At 33.8% G+C, this 16,140-nt stretch overlaps 4 protein-coding genes and 1 non-coding gene across 5 annotated transcripts; 3 read left to right on the top strand and 2 right to left on the bottom strand.

The window, feature by feature from the left end:
* Positions 1–337: 337 nt before the first annotated feature.
* LOC108574661 (mitochondrial import inner membrane translocase subunit Tim17-A) lies at positions 338–826 on the bottom strand. The gene has a single exon (XM_017937283.1). It carries the CDS (start codon positions 824–826, stop codon positions 338–340), a length of 489 nt encoding a protein of 162 aa, XP_017792772.1.
* Positions 827–1,910: 1,084 nt separating this feature from the next.
* Positions 1,911–5,257, top strand: LOC108574694. The gene is made up of 5 exons (XM_017937317.1): positions 1,911–1,996; positions 2,291–2,629; positions 2,741–2,944; positions 4,474–4,785; positions 5,030–5,257. Exons 2-5 carry the CDS (start codon positions 2,297–2,299, stop codon positions 5,255–5,257), a joined length of 1,077 nt encoding a protein of 358 aa, XP_017792806.1. The 5' UTR covers positions 1,911–1,996; positions 2,291–2,296.
* A 292-nt stretch (positions 5,258–5,549) lies between these two features.
* Positions 5,550–5,622, top strand: Trnav-aac. The gene has a single exon. It is a non-coding gene; the product is annotated as a tRNA-Val (tRNA).
* Positions 5,623–8,922: 3,300 nt separating this feature from the next.
* LOC108574695 (protein AAR2 homolog) lies at positions 8,923–10,359 on the bottom strand. Its single transcript, XM_017937318.1, has 5 exons — positions 10,172–10,359; positions 9,990–10,105; positions 9,762–9,915; positions 9,407–9,682; positions 8,923–9,331 (listed from the first exon to the last, which is right to left on the bottom strand). The coding sequence occupies exons 1-5, from the start codon at positions 10,357–10,359 to the stop codon at positions 8,923–8,925; spliced, it is 1,143 nt and encodes a 380-aa protein (XP_017792807.1).
* A 466-nt stretch (positions 10,360–10,825) lies between these two features.
* LOC108574692 lies at positions 10,826–16,130 on the top strand (the record flags this gene model as incomplete). The annotated part of the gene is made up of 14 exons (XM_017937316.1): positions 10,826–10,870; positions 11,103–11,173; positions 11,264–11,402; positions 11,484–11,661; positions 11,730–11,831; positions 11,906–12,181; positions 12,253–13,441; positions 13,520–14,541; positions 14,614–14,728; positions 14,817–15,021; positions 15,101–15,284; positions 15,352–15,678; positions 15,744–15,836; positions 15,925–16,130. Coding segments are annotated over exons 1-14 (4,152 nt in total), but the record flags the coding sequence as incomplete, so codon positions are not given.
* Positions 16,131–16,140: the final 10 nt, after the last annotated feature.

Raw genomic sequence — 16,140 nt, 5'->3', positions numbered from 1 at the left:
TGATGATAATTTAGTTATTTTAATAACTTATTTTGTTGAAAAACAATGCAACTACACAGTGTATTATCAGTTCATTTTATAAATATATTTTCTTATTTATAAATTGCTATCTTCATGTCAAGTGCCTTATCTTTTAATAGTTTAATAAAAGTACAGAAACAACATTAAATAAAAACCAAACTATTATTATTTCTTAAATCAAGGAGTTCAATTGTCTATACAAATTTGATGTACTGGCAATATGATAGCTTCCAACTACTATTGTTTCAAAGAATATGAAACGTTTGTACTTAATTAGTCGAGTGTAATTTGAAATACGTCTAAATATGTATAAGTTTTACAATGCTTGGCTGTGTGATTCTTGCTCCAGAGTATTTGGATCTTGTGCAAATGAGTGAGGTTTGAATTGTTCTGCAGATATACGGGTAATAAATATTCCTACACCTTCTATTAAAGCCAATAACACTCCTCCAATTATAGCACTACCAGCCATAGCTGGTAAACCATTTCTTGCTGCTAGTATTCCACCAGTAGCAGCTCCACTGATAATAGAGTTCCACGGATCTTCCTTTTTCCTAAGGTGAACCAATGTGCAATCTATCGTGGAAAACATACCACCCCATAATGCAAAATTTCCAGCAATAATTGGGGACCTTTGTTTAATAGCCATTAAACTTCCTAGAAGTCTTTTGTTGATTCCACTAGGTGCATTACGAAAACCCTTAACACTTTGAAATACTGCACCACCAATGGCACCCATTGTAAATGCACCACCACAGTCGTCTATTATACGCCAAGGGCAAGGTTCTCTTGCATATTCTTCCATTCCTTAATTGTTATTCTATAAAAGAGATGTTTGATTTTGACACGTTTTTATTAACCGTAGTGTAATTATTTTATTATTGTTTTGTACAATGTTAAGAAATTTATGTTTATATGTACATAACAATGTTATTTTTAAGGTAATTGGGACTAATTAATCATTTATAGAAACTACACATATACACAGGATCTATAAATACGTTAAACTTTTTTATTTAATATAATATATGATGAAGAGGCCTTAGGAAAGTAACCTGTAACACTTGAATTTTTAAAACAATAGGCTGATAGTAATAGTGTTTCAGATCTTTTTTCTAATTTACCTTAACACTGCAAATATGTTACGTAAATATAAAACAGTCTCCTATATCTACATAGCTCATAGGAAAAGATATATGAAAAATAATGTATACTGCAAGTGAGGTTATGTCATTGGTTCTCGTGTGCACTCAATTAACATGCACATAACATTTCAAGGAATTGTAACACGTTTATTAAGTATCTTATTTTAATTATGAAAAACAAACTTTTTTACGTATTTACCATAAAATTTGTTTCAAACAGTTCTACTGCCGAGGTACTGATGCCTCGAGCACGACACTGTGGTGGATGTAACTACGTTAATCAACCATCTTACAAATAAATCTTTTTACGATTCTACAAAAGCAACGAAATGTTGAACAATTTAATACGTCAAATAATTTTTTAAAAACAATTCAAATATTTTTTACGATTATTTCGCCGAATCATTTTCCCCTAATACTTTACATGATTACGTTTGAATTCATTTGTACGTACGATACCTCAATTCCGACCCACATTGTGAAATTTCAAAAGGAGAAACTAACGTAAATACGAATACATTCATCGTACAAACGTATCCTTTTTTCCATGAACAATCATACGATCAATGACATTCTTATTATTCCAAGTAGTGATCAATGAAAATTTCTCTGTCAAATACTCAATTTAAATGCGATACGACTAGCAGTTTGTTGGACGTTAGACTGGCTCGCATTTACAATAGTTTAAAATAGAATCAGCCGTGAATGTCCAAAAATACATCATACTTTTCGTTAGTCCTGGATATCCAGTCGTTTCGTGTGACAGGGAATTTCTTATTCGAAAGAAACATCATTATTTAACACGTGTGCCATTGTTCTCAAAACTTCCGGTAATTTGACAATTATAATTGCATAGTAAAATCTACAATTTGGTATCCACGAGCTAGTAGATACTATGGTATCGAATATAAATCAAACATTGTGCGTGAGGTTCAAAAATTTCACTGTCATCCAACAAATTGATAGACATACAAAACATGGCCGTGAAATGATCTCATTCTTGAAAATTCCAATTATTAATTCAACTGGACAACAACGAATACAGTGCAAATGTCTAGAAATCCGCTTTTCCTCTGTTCTATTTCGTATGTGTGTAGCGTATAATAAAGTGACGTTTCTTGCAGATAAAAATGTCAGACAACGAAACTCTTAAACCATCCGCCGATCAAGATTCCCTTCTAACCGAAACGTCCAGTTCTAACCAAGAGGACACCGTAAAAGATATGCCTAAAACCGATACCTGTAATGTAATTGCCTCGAACGAAAATCAAAATGTATCCGTACAAGATGTCGAGTTGGAGGTTTCACGTTGCACAGAAGACGAAACCGTAGAGGTGCCCACGAAGGAAATAACCGTGCCTGTCGTTGAAAATGTACAAATTGTTGGCGAAACCACGAGCGAGTCTGTACAAACAAAGATGGAAAATCATTTGTCCTTTGAAATCATAGAAAACGAGCATTCTGTAGGTGTTCAATATTCATATTATAGATTAGGAAAGATTAAGCTTCGAATAATTTCACGAACAGTTTCTAGACAAACGAAAAAAAAAAAAAATTATACAATTTTTCTCTAGCAAAAAGTTCCGGAAATTCGGCAACAAATTTCCATCGGTGCTGGAGATATCTGTATCGTGAAGCAAGATGAAAGTGTGGATGTTTCAAAATTTGAAAAAGCTACCGATGAAATTGCACCACGAAGTGACAAGTCACCTGCGGAAAATGACAAGAATACGACTGAAAGTGAACCCACGATATCGATACTCAAGAAGGAAGTTCAGGTATGGTATAGTGAATTCTCTGAAAGCACGCCAGGTGTCACCAAAGGGGGTGTAGATCCTCACGACACAGACGAGTTACATACAGGGTAAACTAATCATCTTATGGGACTTTTTTATCACAGACGAGGTGCAAGATAGACCTTGCACCTAATGTATTTTTTTGTGTCGAACGTTCTGAAATACCGATCGTGTAAAAAATTACAGTTTTCGCGGTGAGTTTAGGAATTATATACAATCCAACCATAAAAGATGATAAAGTCGTCAGATGTAAAATATCGTCGTTTATTCAATTTGCATACAAAGATAGAATATATTGGATTGCTTGGGATAGAACAGTTCACGATCTGTGTGACAGCAGTTAGAAAATGCGCATGTGACGAATCATTTACTAATAAACGTTTAATTCCAATTCCAACCATTACTAATGTTCTAATCTTACTCTATGCTGAATCGGTAACGTTGGTAGCAACACGAAAATGGTAAGGGTCTTCTCAGCCCCAAAAGCCCCGGACAAAAAATTTCCATAAGATGCTAAGTCTATCCTATACTCAAGTACTTATCGTCCGTGATACTAAAAAAATATTAAGGTCAAACCTTTATTTCTAACATGTGAATGTCAAGTGTTACCGAAGACTGTTTCGTAAAGTCGTTCAATTTTTTCCTTCGAAAGATCACTGAAAAATGAAGTTTATCGCGAACGACTGGAATTGATAGTCGATGAAAATTTGAGACACCATTTGAAATAACACTTATTTCACTTGTTAGCGCCAGCATAATTTTTTAAGAGTTGTCGAAGGCAACAGACCCATCGCTGTTTTGCTTTCGTAGAATTTACGACAGGTACTTGACCTGCGTGTGGCCAGAGAGAATGTTTACGTTAGGAGACAAGCCAGACAACCAACGATTGCTAACGACTCGAAGTTCACGTAGCTATCGGGTGTCATGGGGCTGGTTGTTTAGAAGAAGACAGAGAAAAGTTTATATAGGAATGGCAAGCAGCCGGATGTTGCGTTGCTTTAAAACTATTTAGGGACATTGTTCGCAAAGGATCTGGCCATGGAGTGGGGGAGACGATGGTCTTCTGGTAAGAGGACTGTGAACGCCCTCACGGCACTTATCCTAGAACCTCAAAACAGTGAGATAGATAAATTGTCCATCTCGCATGTTATAATTTTATATTGACTATCATTAATAGATCGCCGTTCGCTTTTTTATAAGCATATTTTTAACACATTGTAGTATCGGGGCCTCGATACCGAAAATGGAAACCGACTATTAAAATTATAGAGGGAGTTGTTGGCGTAGTGCGCAAAGCCTCGGCGTGCCAATCCGAAGGTCCCGAGTTCGATTCCCAGTTTTTGGGTCCTCGGTTCCCTACAATATCGAATTATATTATAAAATCGGATAGATCTTCTTAAACCATTAGTTAAAAACACTTCTTCCTTGAATCTTTTAACGGAATCTATATAAAATGAGAGTCTTTGAAAATGTGTGTTATAAAAAGGTGTTTCATCTTTGTTCTATTGCAGAAAGCGTTGGAGGAACGTGACGCTTATCAGAAGAAATTCGAAATGACAGAGAAAAAGTTGGCCGCGTTGCAATCTTCGTACGATGCTTTAATGAAAGGCGATGGCGATGATGCGATGCTCCGTCGTATGGTGGACCAATTAAAGGGCAAATTAATCCAGACCTCGTTGCAATTAGAAGATCGAATTCGTATTGCTTCGAATCAGGAGAAGCAAATTAGCGCGTTGAACAATCAGGTGGCCTCGTTGAAAGAAGTCGAGTCCCTTACAAGAAGTCTCTTGCAAATTCGAAATATGGAAGTGAAACATTTGCAGGTAATTTCTCGACGAATTGTTTTTTTTTTTTTTTTTTTTATCGTATACAGTTGCGCCCGTTAGAATGGCATAACTTTCTTCAAATTCAACCGAACAACTTGAGCTTCTTTATACTGTCCTAAAGAGTTAACGAGTAGGATATTAATGAGCGCAACTGCATTGAACAGTTTTCAGAGGATACGTGGAAAATGATGAAAGTTTGTTTAACCTTTTCTCTCTCTTATCAATTGGTTGCATGATACAGGTGGAGGTGGACGATATGGAAGTTCGAATCACCGAGGAACGTGAACGGTACAACACGATGATCAATAAAATGGACTCTGCGGTGAAATTGAACGCAGACTTGAAGAAAGAATACGAGACGCAATTATGCCTTTTCCGTGATCTACGAGAAAAATACGAGGAGAAGGTTTCATTATTGTCGGAGGAGAAACGTGCTCTAGAAGCTAATGCACAGTCTGTCCCTAAATAAGAATTTCACTTAAACCTGCTCAATTGTTTTCGTCTTTTTCCTTTTCTAATTATTATAATTTGTATAAAATACAAGTTGTTCAGAAATAGTACTCGACCATATTTTCTTCTCACTTCTTTCCAATTCGTTTCCTTGCTGAAAATGAACGATATATCTTCGATAATTCGATACATTCGGCCGTTTTTTTTTTTTTAATTTTAATAATAACAAGAAGTTTAAATAGAAAAAAGTTGTTTTCGTTGGAATACTTTTATTGCTTCAATTATCATTTATAAGACCAATATTCACATCGGTTTCCGTGGTGTAGTGGTTATCACATCCGCCTAACACGCGGAAGGTCCCCGGTTCGATCCCGGGCGGAAACATTTCTTCTTTTTTTCTTTTTTTTTCTTTGCTGCAGTGTACAAAATGTCTCAACGAACTATCGTAATAAAAACGAAATTTTAAAGAGCTGGAGGAGCGGAACGTGGAGTATTTATCAGTTTCTGAGATATGAGAAAGAGTATCGTTTTGTGGGCGACGGGAGAATAAACATACACGTGATCGCGTTTGAAATGTTTTAATGAAAAAGCTAGACGGAATGTCTCGTAACACCACTGGTCGGTGCTGCTCGTGCAACTTTCGGCGAACCACTGCCCTCGAGTCGGGATTTTGGCTGCCCTCGAAACGGATCTTAAGTGGATGGGCCGCCACAGTTTTAATCGGATAAGAAAAAGGAGTATAAAATATTACAAAGGATACAAGGAAGACAAGGATAGCACTAGAGAAATGAGACAAGGATAGCAATAGTGGCATGTGTTAAACAAGAACAGAAAATTTGCAAAGTGAAACTGACGCCATCTCGTGTTCGGTGACGCGAACTACGACTTTTCAATAGGAACACAGAATATAAACAGAGGTATTAGACAAGGAAAGCACTAGTGTGCGAGAAGGACAGAGAGCAAACGCTTCCTATTGGCTGACGGGCACCCAAGCTCCACCAATCACAGACTAATCAAGTCGGTTGGTTGAAAATTCATTAATAACTCATTAATTACGATGATTTTGTGAACTTTTAGTGTTGAAGAATGAAGAGTGGATCTTCAGCAACTTTCACATATAGTTTTTAGTGCTCTAGACCCTTTCAATAATTAGTTATTAACAATTTTAGCACGGGATGTCGGGAACGATACCGCACACCGACGAGTACCTTTACGGTTTTTCAATAATTTCGTAGCTTATTGCTAAATTGTCATACAACTAACTGTATGCGTCTGAAAGGTAACTCCTTTGGCTACATTCCTATATTATTTTTATTAACATATCTCTTCTGGTTCGATAGTTATTTCACGTTCTTTGGGAGAGTACTTCATCCGTCGCATTCAATCGTACTACATTTTCGTTATTTCACTAGAAACGCGTGATTAATTATGCACTTTTAAATATGGAAAATGTAGAATGGACTCTTATTTATATTCTCCAATAATTTTTGTAGCCGTAAGTGATGTGGTTTACTAGATATTAGCAATTGTTTATAACATTCGGCTATATTCGGGTACGATTAATAGGGACTCTCTCCTTTAATGCTTAATTACTCTTAAACTGAACCGAATATGTTAATAAAAATTATGTGAGAATCTAGACAAAGGAGTTACCTTTCAGACGCGTATAGTTAATTGCATGGGAATTTAGTAGAAAGCTATGAAATAATTTAAAAACCGTAAAGGTGCTTGACTGAATGCGGTATCGTTACCGACATCACGTACTAAAATTGTTAATAACTAATTATTGAAAAGGCCTAATGCATTAAAATTTATATGTGAAAGTTGCTGAAGATCCACTCTTCATTCTTCAACACTAAAAGTTCACAGAATTATCGTAATCGACGAGTTATCAATGATTTTTCCCTGATCGACTTGATTAAGCGCGTGGCAGGTGAAACATGGCGGCCCGCTGGCCAATAGGAAACGTTCTCTCTCTATCCTTCTCGCACACTAGTGCTTTCCTTGTCTAATACCTCTGTTAACATTCTGTGTTCCTATTGAAAAGTTGTAGTTCGCGTCATCAAACACGAGATGGCGTTAGTTTCGTTTTGAAAATTTTCTGTCTTTGTCTATCCCTACTGCTTTCCTTGTCTAACACTCGTCATTACTGTCATCCTTGTCTACCCCTGTTTCTATCCTTGTCTAACTCATTTCTCTAGTGCTATCCTTGTCTTACTCATTTCTGTATTGTTAAATACCTCGACCAGTTATCCTTCGTAAATAGGTCTATCCTGTACCTCGTCTGTGATAATATTAAAATGAAACGTGAATTATGAAACGTCGATATATGAATCTACAGTAGATAACTTATCAGTGAATAAAATAGATAAAGGAAAAACAGTGATCAGCAACCCTGAACTTACGGAAAAACACTGACATGTTACATATTTCGTATAAATATTGCTCAAGCGAGTGCATTCAACATCAGTTCCAACTAGTTCAAAAGACAGTCCACTGAATTAACAATTACCAGTAAAATATACATATACGATTAACTACTTTAAAAAAAGGAGGTATTAACATTACACTATTTCGATATTAACCAGTTTATTGATAAGTAACAAATTATTTCTGTACATATACATATACAAATAATCATGAAACGTTCCGTGATCTTAACAGTCTTGGTTATTGTTGGCCTGGTACTGGTAGTGAATTGGTACTGTGAACATTGCCATAGCTATAGACTTTATGTATGTAAATAAAATTCAGTTATAAATTCGTAATGTACATAAATATATAAGTTTCGCTACTTTTTATTATGTAAAAAATTCAAAAAAAGTCATAAGATAGTGAAGTAATTTAATTGCATTCAGTAATGGATTCAATGATACTAGCGTCTCCATCAGATAACCGAACAGGATGTTAAATTTGATAACCAGTTTATATTTCTTTTTATACATATACATTATCTTTTTTACACATATACATATTATTTTTATACATATGCAATACATATTTATTAATTTTAATATAATTATCAACATTACAAATTGCAGTGTCCACCTTGTCCCTGCGAATGGCGTCTGTACGTAACAGAGGACAGAGGTGCGTAACAGAGGTGAATGCGTAAAGGACACAATAAGGTCAAGCTGGTTTTTTTAAATAGAATCATATATTTTTTAATGCATGAAATAATATAAAATAATAATAAAAAAATGGTAGGCTATTTATACCGAGAAACCATTAATTATATTTAATAAATATTTTCGTTAAATATCGTCGTTATGACCAACCAGAAGATGAACCGGCAAAGTTTAATCCGCCATATCCAGTAAGTATTTATTAAATATTAATTATGGTTCCAATGTTACAAGCTCTTTAAGTAAACAAGTGTTAATACATATATTTCATTTTTCTTTTTGGATTGTGTGTAAACTTCACATTGTGAAGCTCGCTCCAGCGTCCTATTCATTGGAAAACTCGTATAAAACTGTTAATTATTTTTATTAAACATAAAATTCTTTATTATAATTAATGTAACTATTGAATAAAATTGGTTGTGTCACTTTGAAATGTAGCAACGGGTTTTTATTTACTAATCCTTATTTATACGTATTAATATTATCTATATGTATGTACAAAGGAATAGAAGAGTTCTATTGAGTTTTACTCGAGATTCAAATGTGTATGTATAAAGTTTTATTTCAACGAAACAACGATAGGCGCGTCATCTTCGGCTTCTTCTTGTAGATTAGAAAAATCCCATGCGAACTTAGTGGATAATCGTTCACAAAATCTTGACGTGTAAGATTTCAAGCGTCCATCTAATTCAGAATTAGCCTCAATATTTGCAAACAGTTTACGTAGACTGGAATAGATAAAATTATTATTAACAACAATATCGCAAAGTATATCCTCCGGTACGTGAATTAATTGGATCTCTAATGTTTTCATAAATTCGATATATATAGCGCGACGTTGCGATATTGCACAATCAGCACCACAGATAAGGGACACAAGCTTTTTCCAATGTTCAAATGCATCAAGACTTTGTCCAACCAGGAAACAAATAAATGCTAATTGCACTTCACCAATTATCTCCATAGGGCTAAAAGAAAAAATTATTACACAAAACAGTAGATCAACTTTGAACATATGTAATCCTATACATTTAAGTACCCACACTGTCAATTTATTAAGAAAAGTATCCAATGCATAACTCGAATCCAGGAAATGCTTAGTGACTTCAGTTGGTGATGCTCCATCTGGATAATTTTTGTCGGGTAATTTAGAAAGCCTAAGTTCTGTACCAGGCCTAGGTTTCATATCTGGAAGTAACTCATCTTCCTTTTCTTCCATAGTAATTCCACTCCTCCTTTTTTTTTTTGGATTTGACTCTCCACCTCTTGGTCTTGTGGCATCGCTACAGTGCTCTAATTCTAAAGCAGACCTTACAAAACTGAGACACACAGGTTTATAAACAAAGCAGCAGATGTAAGAACAGCAATTAACAATCTACAAAATTTGTTAAAACATACCCACATATGGGTGAACAGCGTTCAACAAGAGAGGGACTAATATGATTTATTAACTCTTTCCATTGTTTCCATATGTCATAAGGATAACATCCTAGAAATCTGTCCAAATCTTTCAGATTATCCTTCAACCTTTCAACTGTCTCTTCTTCTACAGCTTTATATACAAATTTTACTTTAATATTTTTATTTTATTTTAATACTTTGTCTTAGTAACTTATGCTGTCATACCTTCTGGACTTAGATCTTCTTCTTTTGGATTCCAACGTCTGACTAAAAATTCCGATTTCTCAAACGTATGAAGAAAACCAATTTTAGGTGCTGTTTCTCCAAATTCATCTATAGCACTTTAAAACCATCAATATGAAAACACAGTATTATTAGTAAAAACAATACAAACGTAATAAACCTACCTGTAATGTACATAATGAAATCCTGGTGGAATCATTTTGATACCTTTAAAGTTATCTCCCGTGTTCCAGGATTTTAAATCGATTCCAAATTCTGTATCACTAGGTACATTTAACACAACTAACGTAGCACCTTCAACTAGAAGCCTTTGCGCTAATGTTTGATCCATTTCAATTCCTTCACTCGCCATGATTGATTCATAAAATTAACACGTCTGATAAATTGTATTATCATTCACATACTTTAGAAATTACTGTACGTTCACTTAGAATTATTCCAATATGAAATAACAGGTTAGGGATACTGACTGTATTAATACAAGAATATTTAATTACTACAATGATGTAGCAATGAAAGACATTAAAGAAATATTTGTATTACATTAAAATAGAATTTTATCGATATATCAATTGAAAAGTATTGTACAAACATTCAACTGACAAACTCACATTTGCAAACGCATAGTATACTCGTAACTACACATTATATTGTACACTTTACCCTCCATTTACCTAGTAATTTTTTCTTGAAGCAAATCCAGGGTCCCTAACTGGAACTGTAAACATCAAAGGAACGCCGTACAAACGTGTTTTTGTCGGCGTTCAAAAATATAAACAATTTTAAAATAAGTAATATTATTTGTCATTTTAGTCAATATGGATAATAATATTCCTGATTTTAATGTAAATAAAACGGTTCAAGTAAGTATTTTATCCGGAGAGGTTTTTTTCTTTGAATCTAATTTAATAATGTCGTACATTTAGGTTAGTTGAGGTTATGTTACCTGCAACTGTAATAATACTGTTTAATCAAACTACAATAAAGTATGCTTCCATTTCAGCGCTACTATTCCTAAGATAATTTATTATTGCTTCATTTCTACATTTTTTTCTTTAACATTTTTAACTGTTAGTGCCTTTTGTTTTATTGCAGGATGATGTTTCTAATTTAGACAAGTTAACACAATCATATTTGTCGTTAAAGAAAAGAATTTCTGGTACTCAGTAAGTTGTTTAAAATATACATATATCATATATTTTATTTGAATATTCATCATTTCATGTAACCAATATTAACATATAATCTATTTCCAGTGAAGTAATTAAGCAGTATAATGATAAATTGAAGGAATGTGAACGTTTGAAACAAGATTTAGATGTAGCAAATAAACAAATAAAAACAGTAACATGTAACTATAATTCCACATTAGCAAAGGTTATTAAATTGGAACTTGTAAGTGAACACTGCATGTATATCCAGAAATATTTATTACATAATATCCATTTTCACCTTGGATTTATATTTTTGTTCCAGCAAAGTACAGAATACAAGAAGAATATTGAAACTCTTACCACACAAGTGAATGATTATCAAATAAAGATAGCAGCAGATCAGCAACATATACAACAACTAATATGCAAAATAAAGGATATAGAAGGCAATCAGAATGACAAAATTATGCAGTATGATTTAGAAAAATCCTCACTTCAAGGTATGTTATGTTTGGATAATTCCTGCTACTAAGAACATCTTAACATGCAACTTTATTTTTTGTTACAGTAAAAGTCAAGGAGTTGGAGCAAGAATTAAAGAATGTCAAGAAATCTTACGAAATAAAAATGAAAAAGTTAGAAAAGAGACTACCTGTAGAAAATGAAAATAGTAAGGCAATTAAGTAAAACCAACATTTTGATATATTTCAAAGTACTTTAAATACAATTCTATTTTTATTATAGAACCAAAGATGAGAAGTACCGCAACCAATACAACAACATTGTGTAAAGACGTAATAGTGAAAAAACCGAAAGTCGCAGAAAAATGCACATTAACCGATGAATTTTTTAAAATCAAAGATGATTTATATACTATATTTTGTGCCAAATGCGAAGTTGCTTTAGAACCACCTCCTCTTGAGAAAATATGCAAAATTATGGCTAATTCATGTCCGAAACTAATCGAAAAAATTTCATCTCCATCGAAAAAATCTTCATATCCGCTACAAGTATCAACTGGTAAGATATTAAATCAGCCACAAAAGCTTTTTTTATAAAATACATATTTTACCAATATTATGTATTTTCAGATGTAAACAATGAACAATGTAAAACTGAATGTTTACCAACGCTATCAGACACTCCTCCGCTATTAATACAAAATGAGAACAATCACGCGAATTTTATGCCTACAAATCTGTTACCTCCCCACACAATTTCGTTAAATCGTACAGACTATTGCAACACCTTTCCCCCAGAATCCAATCTTATGAATCCTAGTAACTATTACATTAGATCAGCACCGATAAATTCCTTAGAACTGGCAAATACGAGTGCAGCTAATCAAAACAATCATTGCGAAAGCATAGCAACGACGATGGCGTCTTCATTGTCGATTATCTCTTCTATGCAAAAAAGAATTGACATGTTGAAAACGAAGATAAAAAAGAAATTAAACAAAAGAAAGTCTGATGAGAATAATAGTTGTTGTCAACATCATCGTCCAAATGTTTGCTGTGGGTACGGTATGAACAACTCCATGCAATTTAATTTCATGGAATTGTGGAAAGGAATGGCGGATTTTTACGAGAATAAGCAGAAGAAAAATTTTAACATGCGTGAAAAATCCAGGAAACACGAGTTATCTCGATTAAGATTTAAGAAAAGATTACAAAATACGCACATCGACTCTTGGAAAGTTGAGACTGTTACAAAGAGGGTGGATCATAGTCCTAGGAAAAAGCCTAAGAAGCGAAAGTATTGGTACTCAGAGTTATATAACAAATCTAACACCTCGTTAAATAACACTGAAGATTTGGAAAAATCAATCAACGACTCTGACGAAGATTCATCCGTTGATACGTTCAATCATACTGGCGTTAATAAAATGGATGTTAATTTGGAATGTAAAAATCCACCACATGTAGAAATGTTTGTTTCAAGTTCAAACCTTAAAAATACAAGTATGAATGAAACTGCAGTTGTGGAACTGGTAAAAGGGTCGATTGAATGCGGTAAGTCAGTAGGAGGTGAAACTGACTCAGGAATATTGTCGGATTCTATTGAATCTGGTAAACTGGTGCAGCTCGAAGCAGATATGGATGCATATTCAGATTTGACAGAACATAAAAATATGACACAAATGGAGTCTTCCATGCGGAGTGAGTCATATGTTAGTGGAGCTATTAAATCAATGAAATCTCCGATAAAACTGGCGTCGCATTTAATGAAATCAAATAAAATAATGGAGAAGAATGTTACATCGGAAATGATAATAGAGTCAGATGAACATAAAAATATGGAGGAAATGTCACAATGTAATGATTTAACGGCTGAAGTTAACATTTGTACCTTTAGCACCCCGAATTCCGCTAAAAAAATAAAAACAAGACAGAACAAAACAGAACTTCAAGAGTTAAAAAAATCCAGCAATAGACAAAAATTGTTGAAAAAGCTGAAAAATTTGAGAAAAAATAGTAAAGTTGTGAATATATGCCAGAAGGTTCCCAATTGTGAAGATATGCAAAATTATGATCACGAAATTATTAATAATTCTCAAGAACAAAAAATTGATAATCCTGAAACTATTACAGAAGATCATTACATACCTAACAAGAAACCTCGTATTGCACATATACCTAAAAGCTCAATGATCGAGGAAAAGAAATCATGGAACAATTCGCTGAAAAAGTGTAACAAACGTATTGTAAAAAGTACAGAGAATACGAATGTTCAAAAAGACTCTGTTAATTTAAGTAAACCAAAGGAAAGTATTATCGAATTAGAAACAGCGTATAGCAACAGGATAGAGGAACCTAAAGCAATGTTTTTGGACACAGTATATTCTGCCATTGAAGATGTAGAGGAGAGTGTTGATGAGATATTATCAATATCTGAAATTAAGGAATCGTTGAATGAGTTAGAAAATAAAAGTTTATTGGACATGGACATAAATAATTACGATCATTCTTACAGTAAATCCAATATTAATCATTCTTTAGAAGAAGCAACGGAACTAAATGAAACAAAGACTGAATTAAATATTGAACACAAAACAATTGAGCAAGAACATGAGATTAATTTTTTAGCTGTAAAGAAAATCGACGAAACAGACAACAGGATTCAAGAGGAATTAAATCCAGAAGACAGCAAGCATTCTATTGATACTCCAGAAACAAATGACATAAGCGACACAGTCTTAAAAACTGAAGATTTAACCATGAATGCCTGTATTAAGGAAGAAATTTGTAATAAAGAAGACAGATTGATATCACATTGCCTGCTGATGAGATTGCAGCAATATGTAAAGAAGAATGAGTGTCCAAATAGAAATTGTAAAAGTCAGCATAAGCAACTTTCGCATGCTCGATTAGTAGCAGGTAAGGTCTTCACTTTTTAGAGATTGATTGAAAATAAAATATAAAATTCGTTAAAAAAAATATTTGTCTCAGATAAATTTGTAAAGAAACAATTGCAAAGGCTAATAAACAGCGAGTGGGAGGCCTCTACACATTGGAATGTAATAGAACAATTAAAATCTACATGTACTGCTCGTATCATAGCGAAGTTAGTACTATATCAAATTTATGATAAATTTGTTGCAAGTTAAGATGAATAATTATAATGATTATTAACATATTACATTGAATTTCAGAGGAATTGTAGAGTTCTTAAGCACAGAGGAAGAATATAACAGAAATTTAGATAAAAGTCACACGCCGCCTGCGCCGTTAATGACAAAAGCACAGCAAAGAATAGCAGCGCTACTAGTTGACTTGGAAGGATCAAAGCCCACTGTGTTTCAATTAGTTCAGGCTGGAATCGAGTACAGACTCTTTAGACTTAATCAGACAATAGAGGTTTAATTTCTGCACTATTTTAATCCATCATGCACAATTAATCGATAATGATTAACGTTCGTTATTTTTTCATCTTTAGAAGCATATTATAGACTCCCTTGCTAGGATGTACACAGTTCTAGCACGAATTAGTAAAGACCGTGAAAAAGTAAGGATATTTTGTTGCGATGCTTTGTATTGTCTGGGACTAAATGCAATAATAATTTTATACACAGTATTCACTTGTTGGCCAGAAGTATTTCCAAGTAACGAAACAGGCAACAGTACGTATAATTTACACTACAAATTGAAAGATAATGTCAAATTGGACACCACCTCTATTATTTACAGAATTATTACCAAAATGCATGGCACATCTAATAATGGCACAGCAAGCTACTACAGAATTCCCCAAACTCTTTGCTCTAAAGAATCTGGTGTCAGTATTCTATAAATATCAAACGGGCACGTTATCTGCAGATGTACTGAAAGAACTTTTAACGGCACTTCAAATTTGTCCTATAGAAAAATCTTATAGCGAAATAGAGACCGCCGTCATACTCCTCGCAAAAAGGGAAGGTACCACGTGGACCTACAAGAATATCATTCGAGGTGCATTACTGCCGATGATAATTAACAACAAACTCCCGAGCACGTATCGAGCGTTCTATCTACTTGGTAAGTTTTAAATTGAATAAAAATGAAAATTCTTCAATTTCTATAATAATGTTTTATAACTACAGGCAATCTCATGCGTGCATTTCCTGTACAAGATAAGAACAATTCGGTTGGTGAAATTGTAGAACAACTATGTGATCTGATTAATTCCGGTGAAGGTATCTTTTTTTGTAATTTGCTTTATTTTTTTTTTTATGTTTGACATTGAAAGTTCAGTTAAACAGATAATCTGTATTTTGTAATTAGGATCGGATGAACAGAAAGAAGGCGTTATCTCGGCACTATTAAGTTTGTCGAGACACAAATTTGACGAGGTGGTGCAAAATACGTTAAAATGGACGTCATCGACACCCCTACATGAACGAACTATAAAACAGTTGGACGGTTTAATCAATTTGCGTCCCATAGAGTTTTGGAAGAGTTATTTGAAAAAGAACAGACTATTCCTGTATACCCAGAAAA

Source organism: Habropoda laboriosa, unplaced genomic scaffold, assembly GCF_001263275.1.
Source record: "Habropoda laboriosa isolate 0110345459 unplaced genomic scaffold, ASM126327v1 scaffold203, whole genome shotgun sequence".
NCBI lineage: Eukaryota > Metazoa > Arthropoda > Insecta > Hymenoptera > Apidae > Habropoda > Habropoda laboriosa.
Note: the sequence above shows the minus strand (reverse complement) of the source record. Positions and strands in the feature narration are given on the sequence as shown.